The sequence below is a fragment of the Eriocheir sinensis genome, chromosome 14 (assembly GCF_024679095.1).
Source record: "Eriocheir sinensis breed Jianghai 21 chromosome 14, ASM2467909v1, whole genome shotgun sequence".
Lineage (NCBI taxonomy): Eukaryota > Metazoa > Arthropoda > Malacostraca > Decapoda > Varunidae > Eriocheir > Eriocheir sinensis.
This window is the reverse complement of record NC_066522.1, coordinates 4319843-4340215: the sequence shown is the minus strand read 5'-3', so window position 1 is coordinate 4340215 and position 20373 is coordinate 4319843. Positions and strand designations below refer to the sequence as shown.

The following is a 20373-nucleotide window of genomic DNA, read 5'->3' as shown; positions in this document are numbered from 1 at the left end:
CTGCCTCCTCCTCCTTCTCCTCTCCTCCCCCCTTTCCACTACTCTCTAATGGACTGCCGAGCGAGCGATCAGATAAGGAGAGTAGCGCGGAATGGGCCTTTGCGATAACTTTCCAGCGGGCAATAATAAAAGGTACGTAAAGGTAGGGTGGATATGGGGACAGGTGATGGTGGAAGTGGTGGTGGTGGTGTATATGGCTGAGTTGTGGTTGAGTTGAATGATGTACTGAAGTAGGTTGGGTATGGAGGTAGGGGTTAAGTTGTGGTAGGTAGTGGTGGTTAGAATACATGGTGAGGGTGGTGTTGGGTGGTCGGGGTAGTGGTAGAGGGGAGGTTAACAGAGGAAAGGAAGAAAGGGAAGAGTTTATGAGTTGTGGGGAGTAAACATCTACCAAGACAAGGGAAGAATAGGAGGAGAGATTGTGTAGTTTCATTCTCTCTCTCTCTCTCTCTCTCTCTCTCTCTCTCTCTCTCTCTCTCTCTCTCTCTCTCTCTCTCTCTCTCTCTCTCTCTCTCTCTCTCTCTCTCTACAACGTGAGGTGGATAATGACAACCAATTAATTCCTCGGGGACTAAACGATACAACGAATGATAATAATAATAATAATAATAATAATAATAATAATAATAATAATAATAGAAAATAAAATAAATAAAAACTCTGGTACATAATGACGACTCTCCCAAACTAACTTCATCTTTTTTGCACTATATTCCTTTCTAATGAGCTTTTTTAAATGTTTTTTTTTGTTTCAACTCGATCTCTAGTATGCTAATGAAGGCACAGAAGGAGTGGAAGGAGAGAGAAAAATAAAAGGGTCAGGAAGAGGACGAAGACGAAATAAGAAAAAGAGGAGTGAGGGAACAAAGGGAAGAGGAGAAGGAAGGCAAATGGAAAAAAAACTACGGTAAATAGGAGGATAGGTAGGTAAATAAAGCAGTAGATTGTAGCAAAGACTGAACTCTCTCTCTCTCTCTCTCTCTCTCTCTCTCTCTCTCTCTCTCTCTCTCTCTCTCTCTCTCTCTCTCTCAAATTCGTCATGGGGGAGGAAATAATGAGGAAAGTGGAGTCGCCGGAGAGATTACGGAGATGAAGACAAACGAAGGATGAAAAGTAGTGGACGGAGAGGGAGATGAGGAGGAGAATGGAAGGAGACAATGGGAGGACTTAAGGAGGTGTAATGGGCAAGCACGACCCACACGCGAGGAGGAGGAGGAGGAGGAGGAGCAGACAGAAGAGAAGGGAAAGGATGTAGAGAAAAGGGAAAGGGGTTCGGTTGCGTGTGAGGAGATCAAGACAGACAGGGAGGGATGAAGACTGACTTAGGCGGTATAAAGACGGACAAGCAAGAAAACAGACAGGCAGACAGAGAGACAGGAAGACTGACAGACAGGGACACAGAAAGAGGTAGAAAGCCAGAATGACGGGAGACAGAGACAGAACAGAGACAAAAAAAGAGACAGGAAAGAAAGACAGAAACAGAAAGACAGAAACAGGAAAGACAGCTAAACAAAAGAACAAATAATCATACATACATACACACAAATAGACAAACAGACAGACACAGACACAGACAAGCAGCTAAAATGAGTAATTAAAAGACCGACCAACCAAATCATTCTCAATAAGGAAATACAAAAAAGGTTAACATGATGGGAAAAAAAAACAATAAAAATAAGGATAGATACTTATAAATAAATAGATAGGCAGATAGATAAATAGACAGACGGACAGATAGATAGATAGATAGATGGATAAAGAAAGAAAGATACAATGAAAAAAAAAGAAAAAAAAAAGAAAGACAGACAGCAAATAAAAACTAATCACTCATACAAGAACACAAGCAACACAACAATACGATCAGAACAAAGGAGAATAAAACTAACAGAACAACTGACAGACACACAGGAGGAGGATAGATACAACAGCAGACCAGCGGAGGCAGCAGCAGGGAAAGGAGGAGAGGGACGCGAGCAGGCTGTCAGGGAGGGGCAGGAGATACAAGCCAGCAGACAGACAGGCAAGCAAAGGGCAGGGAAGAGAGGAGACAGGAGGGCAAGCAAGTGGACGTGGAGAGGAGGAGGAGGAGGAGGAGGAGGAGGAGGAGGAGGAGGACATAGGGGTTGGTGAGGTAAATAGAGTAATGAAGAATGGTAAAGTAAGAGGAGAATTAAGAAAGGAAAAGTGAAACAAAAGAATGGAAGAGAAGAAGAAGAAGAAGAAGAAGAAGAATTAGAAGAAGAAGAAGAAGAAGAGTTCAAAAGCAAAGGGAAAAAACAGAGGGACGAGGGAGGAAATGAAAGAAAGAATAGATGAAATAAATAGAGAAAGAATAGAGCAAAAGGAAGGAAGGAGGAGAGGAAAGAAGGAAGGAAAGAACGAACACAGAAAATAAAGAAAGAACAAAAGAAAAGAAGAAAAGAAAGAAATAGAAAAAAGAAGAAAGGAGGAGAAGAACGACGAAGAGAGTAAATGAAAAAAAATGATAAGGAAGGAAGGAAAGAAAAGTGAAGACGAAAGGAAGAAAAAAGAAAGGACACAATAGAAGAAAAAAACAAAGGAAAATGAGAAAGAAAAACAAGTCATATATAAAGAAAAGAAAAAAAAGAGTAGGGGAAAAGAGAAATGAAGGAAGGAATGGATGATAACAAGGAAGGAAGGAAGGAAGGAAGGAGAGCAAAGAAAGGAGGGAAGAAAGGAAAGGACTATCGATAATGAAAATGAAAGATATACAAATAGAAGAAAAATGGATTAAGGGAGAAAGAAAGGAAGGAAGACAGGAAGCAAAGGACTATCGAAAGTGAAGAAGGAAAGTATGCAAGGAAAAGAGCAAAGAAAGGGACTAATTAGGAAAAGAAGAAAGGAAGGAAGGAGGGAAGGAAGAAAGGAAGGGAGGAAGGAAGGAAGGAAGAAAGCAAAGACGGAATAAAGAAAGGAGAGAGAGCACTATGGAAAATGAAGAAGGGAAGAACGTAAATAAAGGAAGAAAGAAAGGAAGTAGGAAGGAGAGAAGGGAGTAAGGAAGGAAGGAAGAAAACGAACAAGCCGGGAGGAAAACGGGGAAGGACGGAAAGATGGAAGGAAGGAAGGAAGCAAGCAATTACGCAAGGAAGGGAGGAAGCACGGAAGGAAGGAAGGAAGTAAGGAAGTGAGGGAGCAGGGGCCATTTCTCACTCTTCCTTTCTGGCCGTCGGTCCTCCTGAATATTTATGGCCGCCAGTAACAAGACAAACAATGGGAGGCAGACATTATACGCGGGGCAGGGGGGCGGACGGGGGCACGGAGGATGGGGGAGGGGGTAGGGGAGAAGCGGGAGGGGGAGGCGGGGGCACGGTGGAGGGAGGGAAGGGAGGGATAAGAGAAGGGAAGAGAGGAGAAAAGGTAAGAGAGGAAGGAAGGGAAGGGATAAGAAAAAGGAAAGGAAGAGAATAGTTAAAGCAAAAGAGAAGAGAAGGAAAGAGAGAAAGGCAAGAGTGAAGGGAGGGGGAAGGGATAAGAGAAGGGAAGGGAGGAGAGAAAGGAAGGGAGAAGAAAAGGTAAGGAAGGAGGGAAGGAGAGGGGTAGGGGAAGGAGGGGCAGTAAGGAAAAGAAGGAATAGAGGAGGGAAGGCACAAAGGAAGGAAAAGGAAGGGAAAAGAAAAGGGAAAATGGAAAAGAAAGAGTGAAAGGAAGTGGAGTAAAGAAGGGAAGGATAGAAAGGAAAAGAAGGAAAAAGGAAGGGGAATTGGAGTTGAAGAAGGAAGGGAAGAAGGGCTAATATAGAAGGGACAGTAAAACAGGGAAGAAGAGAGGGAAGGTAAAAAAGTATAGATAAAGGAAGAGAACAGAGAAGGGAAGGATGGTTAAAGAAGGAAGGGATAGTGAGAAAGGGGAGGAAGAAGAGGAGGGGAGGTAAGAAAGAAGAGAGAAGGAGGGGGTAAATAAGTCATAGGCGAAAATGAAGGGAAGAAAAGGTAGCGAGAAGGGAAGGAAAGGAGGAAAGAAGAGGACGGGGATAAAGAAGGAAGAAACAGAAAAAAAACGAAAGGAAGAAAGAAGTTATTTAAAACGAAGAGAGGAGATGGGGGGGGGGGGGGGTAAGAAGGCCGGGGCAGTAGGAAAGGAAAGGGTAGGAAGAGCGGACGGGGGGGTAGATAAGAGAAGGAAAGGAAGGGAAGGGATGTTAAGTAGAGCTAGTAGGGGCGGAAAGGAAGGGGAGGGGCAGAGGGATAGAAAGAAGGGAAGGGAGGAAAAGAGGGACTGAGTAAAGGAGGATAATGAAGGGGATAAGGGAATGGCAACGGAGATGGATAAGAAGGAGGATAGGAAAGGAAGGAAGGTAAAAAGGAAGGAAAGATGAAGAGTAATTGAGAATGTGTGTGTGTGTGTGTGTGTGTGTGTGTGTGTGTGTGTGTGTGTGTGTGTGTGTGTTGGTAATTACGTTATGAAGAGATTATTAAGGATGGAAAAAAAACAAGAAAAAAATGGATCTTATGCGTGAGGCGATTAAGAAAATGACACTTCCTCCACCCAGCCCATCATGCCTCCCTCCCTCCCTCCATCCCTCTATCCCTCCCTCCCTCCTTCTCCCACCTCTTCCCTCCCTCCCTTCATCATACTCCTTCATGACATTAATTTACTCCCCACTCTTCCCTTTATATCTATCTATCTATCTACCTATATCTATCTATTTCTTTCTCCTTCATTCCTGTATCCACGCTTTTCCTTCAGTTCAACTTTTGTGATTAATTTCTTTCTCTCTTTTATCTAGTCTTTCTTTTATTTTTACTTGCTGTCCGTCTCTCTGTCACTTTGTCTGTCTGTCTGTCTGTCTGTCTGTCTGTCTCTCTCTCTCTCTCTCTCTCTCTCTCTCTCTCTCTCTCTCTCTCTCTCTCTCTCTCTCTCTCTCTCTCTCTCTCTCTCTCTCTCTCTCTCTCTCTCTCTCTCTCTCTCTCTCTCTCTCTCTCTCCTGTCCTACAAATTTCCCTCTTCTTCTTCCTCCTCTTTTACCTCCTCTTTCTTCCCTTCAGGTCAGTTCTTCCTCCTCCTCCTCCTCCTCCTCCTCCATCTGCTGCTCTTCCTCCTCTTTCCCTTCTGGTAATTCCATCTTCCTCCTCTTCCATCTGCTCCACTCCTCCACCTCTTCTCCACACACTGATATTTTGCCTAAGGAGATAATGATAGTTCCGCCTCCACCACCACCACCACCACCCCTTCCACTGTATCCACTACCACCACCAACACCAGTACCCCCACTTCAACTGCATCTACGAGAATAACCTCAACTATCACCACCACCACCACCACCACCACTTCCACTGTATCTACTACCACCATCACCACCACCACTACCACCACCAACACCAGTACCACCACTTCAACTGCATCTACGAGAATAACCTCAACTATCACCACCACCATCACCACCACCACCACCACCACCACCCTTTTCACTGCATTCACTACCAGCACCAGCACCACCAGATCATCACCGCTACCATCACCACCACCGTCCAATCCACAACTGCAACGAATCCATTACCACCCCTGCCATTCCACCTGTATCACCACCAGTATCTCTACGCCACCACTACCACCACTATCTAAACTAACTATTGCAACCACCATCACGACAGTTACTGATCCTAACCCCTGTCATCACGATACCCATACTCTACCACCAACCACCATTACCTACCATCACTTTTCTTATCCCTTCCATTGCGATCAGAAGACTCCACCGCCACCAGAAGCAACATAATTCTCATCTACCCCACTAAATTTTCTTAGAGTAAAGGAGACAGATCAAGATAAATACGAAAACCTTGCCATTTATCCCTTACCACTACCACTACCACAACCACTACCATATTTCAGACATCAATCATTACAGCAAACTAAAAAAAAAAAAACATAAAAAAACATCAATCTCAGCCTTTTGAAAACCCAGAGACCAAATTTCAATCCAGTTACAATATTTCGAAGAAGAGAGAAAAAAGGAAAGATAAATAACACAAACAAGGAAAAAAGTACAGCCATTAATAACCAAGAGAGCATACCAGACAAGATTTATTATTTCGAGTTCCTGTATTTTCAACGCATTAACACTCCTTTTGGAACCTGAAGAGCTTTGTCAGTAAATCAAAATTAAAGCTATATTTTCTTTAACTCTGTCTTCCTTCAAGTTGATCTTTCTTTGACCTGATATTTCCTTAAGTACTTTTTTATGACTTTAATTCAGCATCATTTTTAACACTTATTTTCGACATCATCTTTCTTTAAGTTTATCTTTCTTTAACGGAAAGTAATTTACAACCTCATCTCTCTTTAACTATTCATCTGTCGTAATACATCCAATATTATCTTTCTTTAACTACGTTTCTTAAACGTAATATTTTATATAACATTATCTTCCCCTAACCCTATACTCCTCTAATAATTTTTATATAACATTAAAACAATATATTTCTAACTATCTTTTCATACGTCAACACCTATCGTATTATCATCCCAACACTATTTTTCCTCAACTATCCTTCTGTAACGTAATATAATTTTCAACATTATCATTCTTTTGCTCTCTCTATATTTTCATTGCTACAATTCTATCTTTCTTTACTACGATACTTGACATATTTCAGTAATGTAATCTCATCATCGACATACTTTTTTAAAACCCGGATGACTGTACATTTTTTTGTTTTCTTTTGCTGACGTGAGTTATATCGCATTTATTATATTTTTTCTGGAGTAACGGCGTTTTGTGAGGCCTCGCCAGTCCCAGAACAGCTCCTCCTCCCTCCTCCCGCCTCCTCCTGCTGCCAGTCTTCCCTTTACTTTGCTACGCTCCACCTAACTCCATTAACGTTATAACATGTAATTACAGAAAAAAAACTGGTGTCTCTTTAAGCAAGTAAGACAAAAAAATTCTACCGTTGAATATTTAAAATCGTTTTAATTCTAGCGTGGAATGTAAGGCCTCGGAGTTTTAAGGTTCCTGTGGTTTGGTGCTTAAGAACTAAAAATACAAGCGCATGCCCCTCGAAGGAGAGCAACAGTAATGGCAGTATTAGCAATGGTAGTTTCATATAAATAATGTGAAAAAGAAAAAATGTGGACTCATTAAAGTTAACTTCTTATTCCTATTATTTTCTTATAACTGAAACAAAACTTAATAGCCTTTTCCAGGACTGGGCCCAAGCATGGAGATGGAAGGAAGAGGAGGTGGAGAAGGAGGAGGAAGAGGAGAGAAGGAGGAAGAGGAGAGAAGGAGGAGGAGGAGGAGGAGGAAGACGAAGATGAACAAGAAAAGCAGAGGGAAACTATTAAAGAGTAGCAAGAAGAGGAGGAGGAGAAGGAGAAGGACGAGGACGAGAGGAGGAGGAGGAGAAGGAGAAGGAGAAGGACGAGGACGAGAGGAGGAGGAGGAGGAGGAGGAGGAGGAGGTGACCACGAGGAAGGACAGGGAGAAATAACCATCATATCTCAGCCTTCAAACAGGGAGCCACAGAAAATATATCGACAAAAAAAAAAAAAAAAAAAAAAGAAGCATCCTCTCACCCCTCTCCCTCACCCTTCCTCCCTTCCTTTAGCTTCCTTCCTCACCCTGTTTCCTTTACTCTCTTTTCATTCCTTCATCTCGATCTTCCTTATTCTCCCTCCCTTCCTTTAACCCACTCTCCTTCACTTTCCTTTTGCTCTCTTTCCATTTCTTCGACTCGACCTCCCCTATTTACTCTCCCTTCCTTCCATCATTCCTCTCCTTCACTCTCCTTCCTTTACCCTTCTTCTCTTCCCTCAGTCCTTTCTTTTACTATATTTTTTCTTCCCTCACTTCTTTCTCTCTGTTGTTTACTCTTCCTTTCATCCTTTTGCATTCTTCCTCACTTTCCCTTGTTCATTCTCCTTCCTTTTCTTTCTTTCTTCTTCAACCCCCTCTCCCTCACTCTCCCTCCCTTCTTACCCTCTGTCATTTTTCTCCGTTCCTCTCCCTCTCCTCCATTACACCTTCCACTTTATCACATCTCACACATTCTCAGCCATTCTTCATCTCATTCTTCTTCTCCCCGCAAAGACCTCCATTCGTCCTTCTTCCTCTCCCCTTCCTAGACCCTAACCTCCCGCTTCCCAAAGTTCTTCTTCACTCATTGTTACCCTTCTATTACCCTTGCCTTCCTTCTCTACCCGTTCCATCGCCCTCCAAGTAAACACCTCCATTTGCTCCTTTTCCTCCCCTTCTCTCCTTCCCTGATACTTCTCTCTTCCTTTCCGGCCCTCAGTCTTCTCTTTCCATAGCTCTTCTTTGTCCATTATCATTCTTTATCCTTTACATTCTGTCTCCCACCTTCACACAAACACCTCCATTTGCTTTCTTTCGTCTATCTTTTCCCTTCTTATCGCCTTCCCTTCCTCCCATAGATCCTCAGTTCCCCCTTCCCATAACGCCTCGTCTCTCAGTATTAGTCTGCCTCCTTCCCTCTCTCCCCATCCTACGCCATCCTTCAAGTAAATACATCCATTTGCTCCATTTCTTATCATTATTTTCTTCAAAGCCTTCAGTCCTCCTTCCCCATAAATCTTCCTCACCCCATTACCCTTCCCTCATTCCTCCGCTCCCATTCTCCCTCCCAATTACACGCAAGCACCTCTGTATACCTTCCTTCCTTCTCCTAACCCCTTTCCTCCTCATTCTTCTTTTCCTTCACCTTCTCCACAGTTTGCCTTTACCCATAACCTCCCTTCCTCTTACCCAGTAACTACCCCTTCCAATTCCATTCGTTCCCCTCGCTTCTCCTCTTTCCTTCATAACCAGTTCACTCCTCATTCTTCTCCCTCTCCACCCTCTTCACAGTCAGTTTAAGCCATGACCCTTCCCCCTGTTACTTCTTCTCTACCTCCCTCACCTTAATACAAACACTTCTATTCGTTCTCCTCGCTCCTCTTCTTCCTTTTTATGCCCCTCCCCTGCCTTACCCCTCTCTTCCTATTCTCCTTCACCTTCTCCACAGTTCGTATTTACCCTTAACCTTTCCCCCTTTTACCCCTTTTCTACCTTCTCCTTCTTCAGACAAATAACTCAATTCGTTCTCCTCGCTCCTTTTCTTCCCTTCCTTGGCCCTCCCCTCTCCTCCTTCTCTCCCTTCTACTCATCCTCCACCCTTTTCATAGTTTGCTGTTGCCATTTACTCTCTCACCTCTTACTCTGACCCCTTTCCTACCTCCTCCCTTCTTAAAACAAACAACTCTATTCATTCTCCTCGCTCCTCCTCTACCCTGCCTTACCCCTACCCTTCCTTGCCCCTCTCTTCACCTTCTCCACCGTTTGTATTTACCCATAACCCTTCCCCCTCTTACCCCTTTTCTACCACCCTCTTCTTAAGACAAACACCTCCATTCGTTCCCCTTGCTCCTCTTCTTAACTACCTTACCCCTCCCATACCTTGCCCCTCCTTTCCCCGTTTACCCCGTCACGCCATCTCAGACAGGCCTACCATTAGCGCTGATCACCTACTTAGCCACTCGCTCCCACAGACTGCCTGAGGTAATTGAGGATCGAGTAGGTATTTGGAAAAGGTGCCTAATGATTTAATAAGCGAGGGAAGGGACGCCGCCATAGCTCAAGGTGAAGGTGAGAGAGAGGGAGGGAGAGAGGGAGGGGGAAGGAAGGAGTGTGTGTGTGTGTGTGTGTGTGTGTGTGTGTGTGTGTGTGTGTGTGTGTGTGTGTGTGTGAGAGAGAGAGAGAGAGAGAGAGAGAGAGAGAGAGAGAGAGAGAGAGAGAGAGAGAGAGGAAGTTTTTGATGCATATAGAATGTGAGGAGGACATGTGTGTTTTCTTTTACTCTCTCTCTCTCTCTCTCTCTCTCTCTCTCTCTAAAGTATTCTGTGTAGCTATTGTCTTGTCTCATTATGCAAAAAAGAAAAAAAAGAAGGGGGATTAAAACACGTTACCAGAATTCTCCTCTAAAAAAACAAAAAGGACTGAAGGACAATGGTAAAAACAAAACAAAACAAAAAAGAAGCTAATCCTAATCCTCTATACGAGTCCCCAAGAACCCAACCCTAAGCCGAGTCCTTTTAAGAGAGCATCAGGGAGGCTTAGCGGCGTAATCTGATGCCTGATCTTCCTGCTCTTTCCCCTCGGAGGACTTTGCAGCATCATTGTCCAGCTCACTCGTCTTTTTTCAGCATCCCAACGACACACGAAATTGACCTCTCTGTTGGCCACTCTTCTAAACTCTCTTCTATAGGGGAGTGATTAGCGGGCTTTTTTTCTCATTACTGTTTTTTTCTTTTTGCCCTTGAGCTGCTTCCTTTACTGTAAAAAAAGACAGACAGACAGACAGACAGACAGACACACACACACACACACACACACACACACACACACACACACACACACACACACACACAGGCACACACACACAGTTTAAATCCTTACGATGCAATAATGCGATTTTACGCTGGACTCGAATCATTATATTAGTCATAATTAGCATCAGGCCATTCAGAGGATTATCATGAAGGGAGACTCTGGACCGGTTATGTTGTCTCTGCCTAATCCTTCCACGGATGTTATTTCCTCTGTTAATGTGCCGAGGTCTCTTCTGATATTAGTATTCATTAGCCTGCACGGAGGGGAAAGTATTTATTGTTAATTGAACGTGTAATAACTTGTCTTGTCTCAGTGTGGGTTGTGTACATGTGCATTTAAACTACTTATAAAAGCCTACGTGTGTGTGTGTGTGTGTGTGTGTGTGTGTGTGTGTGTGTGTGTGTGTGTGTGTGTGTGTGTGTGTGTGTGTGTGTGTGTGTGTGTGTGTGTGTGCCTTTATAGTTCTCATCAAAAGACACAACAGTTGTATTTGTGTGTGTCGTCTGTTCTTTCATAACCAAACCTTCGCTTCCCACATAATACGAAATGTACTTAAGATCACAAGGAAGCAAGGAATCTGCAAGAGGTCGGCAGTGAAAAGGAATGGAGAGGAAAATATGGAACAAAATCGAGAACTCCAACTCCAACTCGAGAACTCAAACTCCCTCCCATCCTTCTTTAACTCTCTCCCTGACTCCTCTTTTTTCTCCCTTCCATCCCTCAGTCCCTTTCCTTACGGCAATCCCCTCTTACCCATCGCTAAGTATAAAGCCTTTTACAATATTTACTAAACCTCAACTCTTAATTCTGGTACTAAGTATATAACAACACAGCAAACCTTCCAAGAAAATTAGATCACAACACCTCCCCTTTGATGTTTACCCTCGGGCCCCCTCCGGCCACTCCGTCCAGTCACTCGCCCGCCTTCCAAGAGCTTATCGTACCTTCCCTCGCCTCTCCTTGCCTTTCCCAGAACCATCCAGATCGTCTCCCGCCCACCCCAGTCAGGGAATCTACCAGGGAATACTACCTCTCGATGTGATACACCATTGCGCCTGTGGGTTCCTGAAGTGCTGTCCCACGTATGCCGACACACTGACGGGCGAGGAGACTGATAATTTAAATTCTCTCTTCTCCTCCTCCTCCTTTTACTACCACTACTATTTACACTACAACAATAATTACTGCTACTATGACTACCCCTACTACTACAACAAATACTATCGTTATACTAATACTACCGAACTCGCATCTTCAACCCTCACTTCTTCTATTCTTATTCATTTTCTTCTTGTTTTTCCTCTTTTTTTTAACTTCTTTTACTTCATCTTCGTTTCTACTACTACTACTACAACTTTTTCTACTACTACTACTACTACTACTACTACTATTACTACTCCTACTGCTACTACTACTTCCACAACTAATTCTACTCCTACCTCACAGCTTCTACCAGTACTAGTCTATATCCCTGAGTGCCTACCTTTTCCAGCGAGGGATGACGCAGCCCAATATCGAAAGCAGTACCTATTCAGCAAAGTATTATGCTGTTCCCTCTGTGTTGTTGACTTGCTCGGTTGGACACATAGGCAAGATTCAAGTGATTTCAAGCCATACGGTAACTGAAGGAGAGCAATTTATTATTAGGGAGTCATTTGGTGGTGGTGGTGGTGATGGTGGATGCGGTGATGGTGATGATGGTGTTGCTGGTGGTGATGGATGTGATAGTGGTGGTGGTGGTAGCTGCGATGGTGGTGTAATTGTTATTGTTGTTGGAGGTGACTGTGGTGGTAATGTTGGTGATGGCAGTGGTGGTGGAGATGGTAACGGTTGTGGTGGTGGTGATAGTGGTGGTGGTGATGGTGGTGCTGGTGATGGTGATGGTGGTGGTGCTGGTGGTGATGGTGGTGGTGGTGATTGTGGTGATGATGATGGTGATGGAAGTGGTGGTGGTGATGGAGGTGATGATGGTGATGATGGTGGTGGTGGTGATTGTGGTGATGATGATGGTGATGGTAGTGGTGATGATGATGATGATGATGATGATGGTGGTGGTAGTGGTGGTGGTGGTGATGGTGGTGGTGGTGGTGGTGGTGATGATGGTGGTGGTAGTGGTGGTGGTGATGGTGGTGGTGGTGGTGGTGATGATGATGATGATAATGATGATGATGATGGTGGTGGTGGTGGTGATGGTGGTGGCGGTGATAATCTCAGTACCAATCTTACTTCTGACACTGTCCTCACGACCGCCATTAAGTTCCCTCCGCCAACGTAGCCATTAGCTCCTCCTTTTTCATGATTTACGCCTTCTGTGTCCCTTCTCTCTCTCTCTCTCTCTCTCTCTCTCTCTCTCTCTCTCTCTCTCTCTCTCTCCATCAGTCTTCCTCAGTCTCACAGTTTCTATTTGCGATCTGGCGTGGCTGTGTGTGTGTGTGTGTGTGTGTGTGTGTGTGTGTGTGTGTGTGTGTGTCCGTCAAATTATGGTCCCGCCGCCAGATAACTATCGGGGGTGTCACACAGAAGGATGGCCCTCAGATACCTCCTTTAGGCAGCGTTGAAATTACCAAACTCGCATCTGCTGCCCGCACTCCTCTTCTTCTTTCTTCTCTTCCTCCGCCTTCTCCTTCTCCTCCTCCTCCTCCTCCTTGTCCCCCCCCTAGTCTCTTCTTTATCTTCCTCTTGCTTCTCGTTCTTTTCTTCGGTTTTCTACTACTAAAACTACTTTTACCACTACTTCTACTACTTCTACTCTTACTATTATTATTATTATTACTACCTCTTCCTTTTCTTTTCTTCTTTTCCTTCTTCCTTTTCCTCTTCCTTTTCCTCCTCCTCCTCCTCCTCCGTCAGCATCAACAGACGGCTCCCAGACACGCCCCTCACGCCGGCGGCAGCAGTCTGACAGAGAGATCTATTTCTTGTTACATATTTATCAGTCCTTTTTTTCTCTCTTTCTCCCTCCTCCTTCTTCTTCCTCTCCTCCCTCCCGGCTTTCCAATTTCAACCTGTCATCTGTTTCGCAAGTCGGTGATGGATGTTTCTATCTCTTGCCGCATAGCTCAGACTTCGCGGGTGTGGCTGAGTGGGGAAATGGTTTGGGTAATGATATATATAAACGCAACGTCTTACTTGGTTTCTCTTCCCCAACAGGTCTTCGGAGTCCATATCAGAAGACGATGAAGCCAACATTTAAGCCGTGTGTTTGCATCAACTTACATTGCACTCAAAAATGTTCTCACGCTAGGAAGAAAGACGATTTACATATACTTCTTAACGGGTCTTGTAATCATCTATTCTGCTGAGGATGGTCATAAGGAAAAAGAGAAAGGGCGAAATTAGTACTTACTTCTGGATCTCACTTGTTAAGAAAAGAATGGGAGAAAGTGGATAAGAACAAAGGAGAGAAGGTGAAACAAAGGGAAGAGGGCAAACAGCGGTACATTCACATTGTTCTCGACTCCGTTGGGAAAATAATGATAAACTATAAAAGAAAAATGAAAAAAAATCATCCACCAATAGGGACTTTTGTAGAAAAAAATGTCAAAAGGTGCAGAACTGAGAGAAAGAAAGAGGAGAGATTGACCGGTAAACGAATTAAAAAGGATAATTCAGATGATTGAGGCATGGAGGGAAAGAGGTAATGACCAACGTGCTCGAGTCCTTGCTGGGGATGGCGGTGAAGAGACAGTGAACTGGAGACAAAGGAATTAAGGAAAATGAGAAAAAAGTAGAATACAAAACTACATAAGAAAACAAGAGAAAACAACGAGATGAGAAGAGAAGGAATGACTAAAACTCCTATATTCAACTAATTTGGCGTTGATGAGAGGGGTGGAGGGAGATATAGAGAGAAAAGAGAAATGGAGAGCGAAGTTTGATAGAACGAAAGAGAAGAGAGGATGGGAGGAAAGAAAAAGGATAACAACTCACGAACTTTCCTAGCTACATATGATTGCGTTTAATACACACGGACAAGAGATAGATAAAAAAATAAGAGAAAAAAAATAGAAATGGGAAAGAGGCGATAGGAAAACAACAACATATATAGGATAGGCGGTGGCTGAGTGGTTAGCGTGCCGGGCCAGCATTCATCACGCTATGGACAACGTCGATTCGAATCCCCACGCTATCACCTGGGATTTTTCAGTCACCGCCGAGTGGCCTAAGACTACCCACATGTCCTGAAGACCACTCATCAACCCGGACTCTACAATAAACCGTCCAAGTGAATCAAAAATGAGTTCCGGGGGGGCAGCATGAGCCAAGCATAACTGGCGTCACTATAAAAAAAGGCCTGCGCCATGACGGGCTTGGGCCGACAACCAGCTAGGCTCCTGAAGGAAGCCTACCGGCGCTATAGGCTGAGATGTAAAAAAAAAAAAGACGAATCTAGTCAGCGATGTGAGAGAGCGGCCGGCCCCAGTACTTGCCAAGCTGCATAGATCCTTGCACTCGTCTACTCACCCGTGATGGCGTTGAAGAGGTAGTCAGCGTAGAGGCCTCGGCCGCGCTGGTCCTGCGTGATCCAGCGCGGCATCTGGGTCTTGACGTAGGCCAGGTGTCGCTTGAGCCGCGTGAACAGCTCGCCCGGCAGCACGTCCGAGAGGTTCTCCCCCTGCGGGCAAACGGAGGCTGCGTTAATGTGTGGATGGACTGTGGGTTTTGGCGAACGAATGCTGTGTTAAGAGCTGGGTGGACTGGGTTTGGGTGTTATGGTGTGTTGAGGGGTGAACGAACCGGTGTGTGTGTGTGTGTGTGTGTGTGTGTGTGTGTGTGTGTGTGTGTGTGTGTGTACGTATGTATGTATGTATGTTTAAGAAGAGTGTATCAAGACACCTTTCCATCCGAAATGGACCTCTCTTTTGGATACTCTTTACTGTTATCTATTATGGGAGCGGCGAGTAGCATGCTTTTTTTGTGCTCTTTTTGTTGCCCTTGAACCGTTTCATTTGATGTGAAAAAAAATGTATGTATGTATCCGTAATGAACACCACTGAGTTCCGGGAATCGAGCCCGGGCCTTCCGAGTAGAAGCCAGGCAGCATACCAACTAGGCCAACGATGAGCTAAAAGATCACCGCGCCAGAAGCCGCTTCTGCAGACTATACCTGACGCCCTCTCCCCGCACTGTGGACACAAGGTAAAGGTGATCCCGCTCACAACCGCAGGCCGTCGGAAACGCTTTTAATCAACCCCTTATGGCACATACGGTGTATGTAAACATTAGAGAAAATGCAATAACTGTGAAAATATCCGTAATGAACACTACTCAGTGGTATTCATTACGGATATTTTCACTGTGTTATTGCAGTTTCTCTAATGTATGTATGTATGTATGCTTTGCTAGAGGGTGTACAGACTGGGTTGTGTGTACGATTTCTGTGTTAAGGGGTTAACGAGCTGGGGTATGTATGTATGTTTGTATGTATGTATGTACGTATGTATTAATGCATGTATGTATACATGCTGTGTTAATAGGTGAAAGGACAGGGTTTTGGCGTACGAATTCTGTGTTAGTGGAATCTCTCTCTCTCTCTCTCTCTCTCTCTCTCTCTCTCTCTCTCTCTCTCTCTCTCTCTCTCTCTCTTTCACACACACACACACACACACACACACCCTGGGCAGGAGCTGGCAGGTGGTGAGGGCCGACACGGTGTAGGGGTCGGTGAGGTCGAGCTCGAAGAAGACGTTGTCGCTGAGGCGGAAGGCGCGCTTGGTGTTGTTGGGGATGTGCTCCCAGACGCGGGTGTACGGCACGTGGATGGTCCCGAAGAAGTAGGAGGGCGGGTCACGCTTCACCATCCACAGGAACGAGCCCTCCTTGTTGCCCTGGGGAGGAAGAAAGGAAGGAGGTGAGGTGTAGCAAATTACCTGTTGCATAATATGAAGCAAAAAACCCTGGCTAAGTAATTAAAGTATAAAATAAAAATAAGAATGTCAATAGATCATTTTTCTTAAAGTACGGTGTCATCCTGTGGGGTATCGAAATGGATTCATGTGAGTTTTTATAAATCAATCATTAGTCCAATCATCCTGTTTTCTCTTTACAAGACAATGTAGATGAAAAAAAATCGGTCTAAGTATGCTAAAAGTGAAGATGATCCATCGGGTTGGTGTGTAGGTGTTAACGGGTCAGAAAACGTATGAATTACTGGTTTAATGCAATTGTAGTACATAAATCTCGGTGTGGGAGGCGCCCGACGAGGTTACTTCTACACTTCTATATCATAAAAACTTTCCCTTCCCACGATGGATTTTTCACCCTTCTTACTCTTTAAAAGAACATTAAACGGCAGGGTGCAAAAAAGAAGCTTGTTTCAGGCCCACTCTTTTCTTGTCCTCTCTGAACTTTCTTCGCCTCTTGCCACCTTTACGTCTCATAACACTTTCGTTTTTTCTCGTCTCACCTCATACCTCAATCCACCAAACCTTTTATGATGGAGACAAACAAAAAATGTGAGAGTCAGCCCAGTCGCTTCAATCATCTATTTATCTCGTCATTTTTCTTTTCCTTCTCGTTTCATGTCGCCTTTACTTTTCCTGTCTCACCTCATGGCATAATGCATCAAACCCTCTATAATGAAAGACTGAAAAGATAAGCATTGGCCCCTTGCTTTATTCGTCCTTTTTTCCCGTCATATTTCTTCTCTTTCTTCTCGTCTCATGCCAACTTTTTTTCCATTTTCCTCGTCCCACTCATACATCAAACCTTCTTTAATGGCAGAGGCAAGAAACTAAGTGTAAGCCTCAATCTTCTCTTCCTTCTTCTATGCCTTGTGTTTTCTCTCTATCACTCCTCTTCTATTTTCTCGTCTATTACATTCGTTTTTTTTTCTGCTGCTCATCCCGTTCACTTCTCTCGTCTTTTTCTTGGGCTTCTTTTTTCTAATTCTTCCTCTTCTCTTCCTTCGTCCTTTTCTTGCGTTTCTTCTTTCTTACTCTTCCCCTCCTCTTCACTCGTCTATTTCTTGCTCTTCTTCTCTCTTGCTCCTCTCCTTCTCTTCTCTCGTCTATTCCTTGCGTTTCTTCTCTCTTACGCTCCTTTCCTTTTCTTCTCTCGTTTATTCCTTTTATTTCTTCTATCTTATTCCTATTCGCCTTCTCTTCACTCGTCTATTCCTGGCGTTTCTTCTCTCTTACTCCTCGTCGTCTCAAGTAAACTCTCTCTTCTATATCGTTATGTCTCACACCTTTCTATACCAAACCTTATTTAGTTATACAGGTAAAATAAAAATAAAGAATAACGAAAGAATCAAACCCTTCGCTTCACTCTTTTCCCTCGCCATATTTTTCCTCTTCCTCGTGTAATTTAATCTTCCTCCTCTTTTTCCCTTCCTTTTATACCAGAAAAAGAGGAGTAGGAAATGGCAGTAGGAGTAGAAAAAGAAGGAAAAGGAGAAGGAGGAGAAGGAGTAGAAAAAGGAGTAAGAACGGGAGTAAGAACAGGAGTATAAAAAGTAGGAAAAGAAGGAGTAGGAATAGGAAGTTTGGGAAAAGGCAGTAGAAGTAGGGCAGTAGAAGCAGTAGGAGGAGGAGTAGGAAGGAATAGGAAAACCAGAAGAATAAAAGAAGTAAATAAAAGGAAGAGTAGAACAAGACAGTAGGAGTAGAAGAAGGCAGTACGGGAAGGAAAAGGCAATAGGAGTAAGAAAAAGTAACGGCAATCAAAACAAAAGAAACAATAGGAATAGGAATAAACCCAACGCCTCACTCCTCCTCCTCCTCCTCCTCCTCCTCCTAGATCCCGTCCGGTCTCGTCTCACCTCCCTTCATGCACTTCTGAACACCATCTCCACCGCAAAGGCAACCAAACCCTCACTTCGAAACCTAATCCTCCTCCTCCTCCTCCTCCTCCTCCTCCACCTCCACCACCTCCTCTTCTTCCTCTCCTCCTCCTCCTCCACCTTCTCCTTTTCCTCCTCCTCCTCCTCCTCCTCTTCCTCCTTCTCCCCAGCATCCTCAACGTAAGCTCCGACACCACCAGCCTCCGTAAGGTATGTCTGACTCCTGGTTGGCTTCAGAAAAAAATATATATTGTTTGTGAGCTTGTATATTTTGTTAGGCTACGTTTTTTTGCTCTTGTTGATCATGTTCTTCGCGTTCTTGTTGTTGATTTTGTTTTTTCCTTGTTTTGTTTTCGTTTTTTTTTTTCGTCTCCATTTTTTTATTATTCTTAAGTGTTAATCTCCTCTTCCTCCTTCTCTTCTTCCATCATTCCCAATTCCTCGCTCTTGTTCTTCTACTCCTCCTTCTCCTTTCCCTTCTTCTCCTCGTCCTCCTTCACTTGTTTCTCTTCTGGTTCCTCTTCTCCCTCCTCCTCCTCCTCGGCTTCCTCAACACCTTTCTCCACTCTTTAATTATTCTTCTATTTTTTTCTTCCCCATTCCTCGTTCTTGCTCTTCTACTCCTCCTTCTCCTTTCCCTTCTCCTCCTCCTCCTTCACTTGTTTCTCTTCTGGTTCCTCTTCTCCCTCCTCCTCCTCCTCGGCTTCCTCAACACCTTTCTCCACTCTTTAATTATTCTTCTATTTTTTTCTTCCCCATTCCTCGTTCTTGCTCTTCTACTCCTCCTTTTATTTTCCCTTCTTCTCTCTCTCCTTCTTCACTTGTTCCTCTTCTGGTTACTCTTCTCCCTCCTCCTCTTCCTCCTCCTCAACTCTTCTCGGCTCCTTAATAATTATTCTTATATTTTTTTCTCTCTCATCTCCCCTCCACCGAGTATTACGTATCATTTTTGTCATCATTCTCTCTTGTTTACTCGTCTACTCCTAAGAGCGGTGCTTACTCGTTTTTAAGTGCAGTGTTCAAGATATAAAGAGGAAAAAGATTTGACGCTGATTCGCAAAAAAAAGATAAAAAGAACATAGAGCGAGGAATCAAGTAAGTAGGAGAGTTAATAAAGAATGCAGAGGAAGAAGAAGAAGAAGAACAAGAACAAGAAGACGAATAATAATAATAATAATAATAATAATAATAATAATAATAATAATAATAATAATAATAATAATAATAATAATAATAATAATAATAATAATAATAATAATAATAATATTATTTAGAAAAAAAAGGTACAAGCGATGAAAAGGAAAAACAGTAAAAAAAAACAAAAAACATAAGACGAACAATAAGAACAAGAACAAAAACAGAAAGAAGAAACGCAAAAAGAAGAAATAAAAGAGGAAGAGAAGAAAAATAACTTATGGACGAAGAGGTTTTACAGCCTCAGGAGGGGGAGGAGGAGGAGGAAGGAGAAGGTGGAGGAGGAGGAACTGAAGGAGAGGGAAAGACGAGAAGAAAAATATCAAAGTGGTTAAGAATTATGCTTCATACGTGTAGATGTGTCCGGCCTGAGTCTGTATGCCAACTATTTGCATATATTACACGCAAAAGAGAGAGAGAGAAAAAAAAATGAACACATACCAACACGCCGTAGTCACACCTCATATCCTCCTTCATCAATTCCTCCTTTTCTTCTCCCACATTCCTTCCTTCTCCTCTTTATCAGCAGGCTTCGACTTACCCCGACTCAAACCCTCCCTTATCTCTCCTTACTTTCTTCCTCTATCCCTCTACCCCTCCTTCTTTACCTCCTCTCTACCGCGCTTCAATTCATCCTTCCTCTTCTCCCTTTATTCAATTCCTCTTTTTTGGTACCCTTTTCATTCCATCTTTCTCCCTTCTTCTTTCAATCTCTCCATCATCCGTCCTCCTTCCCTCCCTCTCTTTCTTTCAATCCCTCCTTCATATTTCTCTCCTCCATATCGTTTCAAGCTTTCTCTCTTTCGTCATCTGCTTAACATCTCCTCCCTTCCTGCTTCAACCTATTCTTACCAAACTCCTTCTTTCAGTCTTTCTATAATCCATACCTGTTTCAGTCCTTCCCTCTTGTCAGCATCTCTCCATCCTTTCCTCCTCCCTTCACTCTTCCTTACCCTTGTCAGTCCCTTCCTCTTCCCATCCTCACTATCCCCTTCCAAGACAAACCAGTCAACCGGTCACTCAGCCTACAAGTCCATTCACCACC

At 43.7% G+C, this 20373-nt stretch overlaps 1 protein-coding gene across 1 annotated transcript in view; it reads right to left on the bottom strand.

Annotated features, from left to right (window-relative positions):
* The window catches only part of LOC126998306 (metalloprotease TIKI1-like), a 126421-nt gene extending 106628 nt beyond the window's left edge, over positions 1–19793 (bottom strand). Inside the window, exons 1-3 of the mRNA XM_050859793.1 lie at positions 19770–19793; positions 15967–16179; positions 14816–14966 (exon numbers count right to left, since the gene is read on the bottom strand). Coding sequence (XP_050715750.1) covers positions 14816–14966; positions 15967–16179; positions 19770–19793 — 388 coding nt within the window. The remainder of the gene's footprint in view (positions 1–14815; positions 14967–15966; positions 16180–19769) is intronic.
* Between the last annotated feature and the right edge of the window lie 580 nt (positions 19794–20373).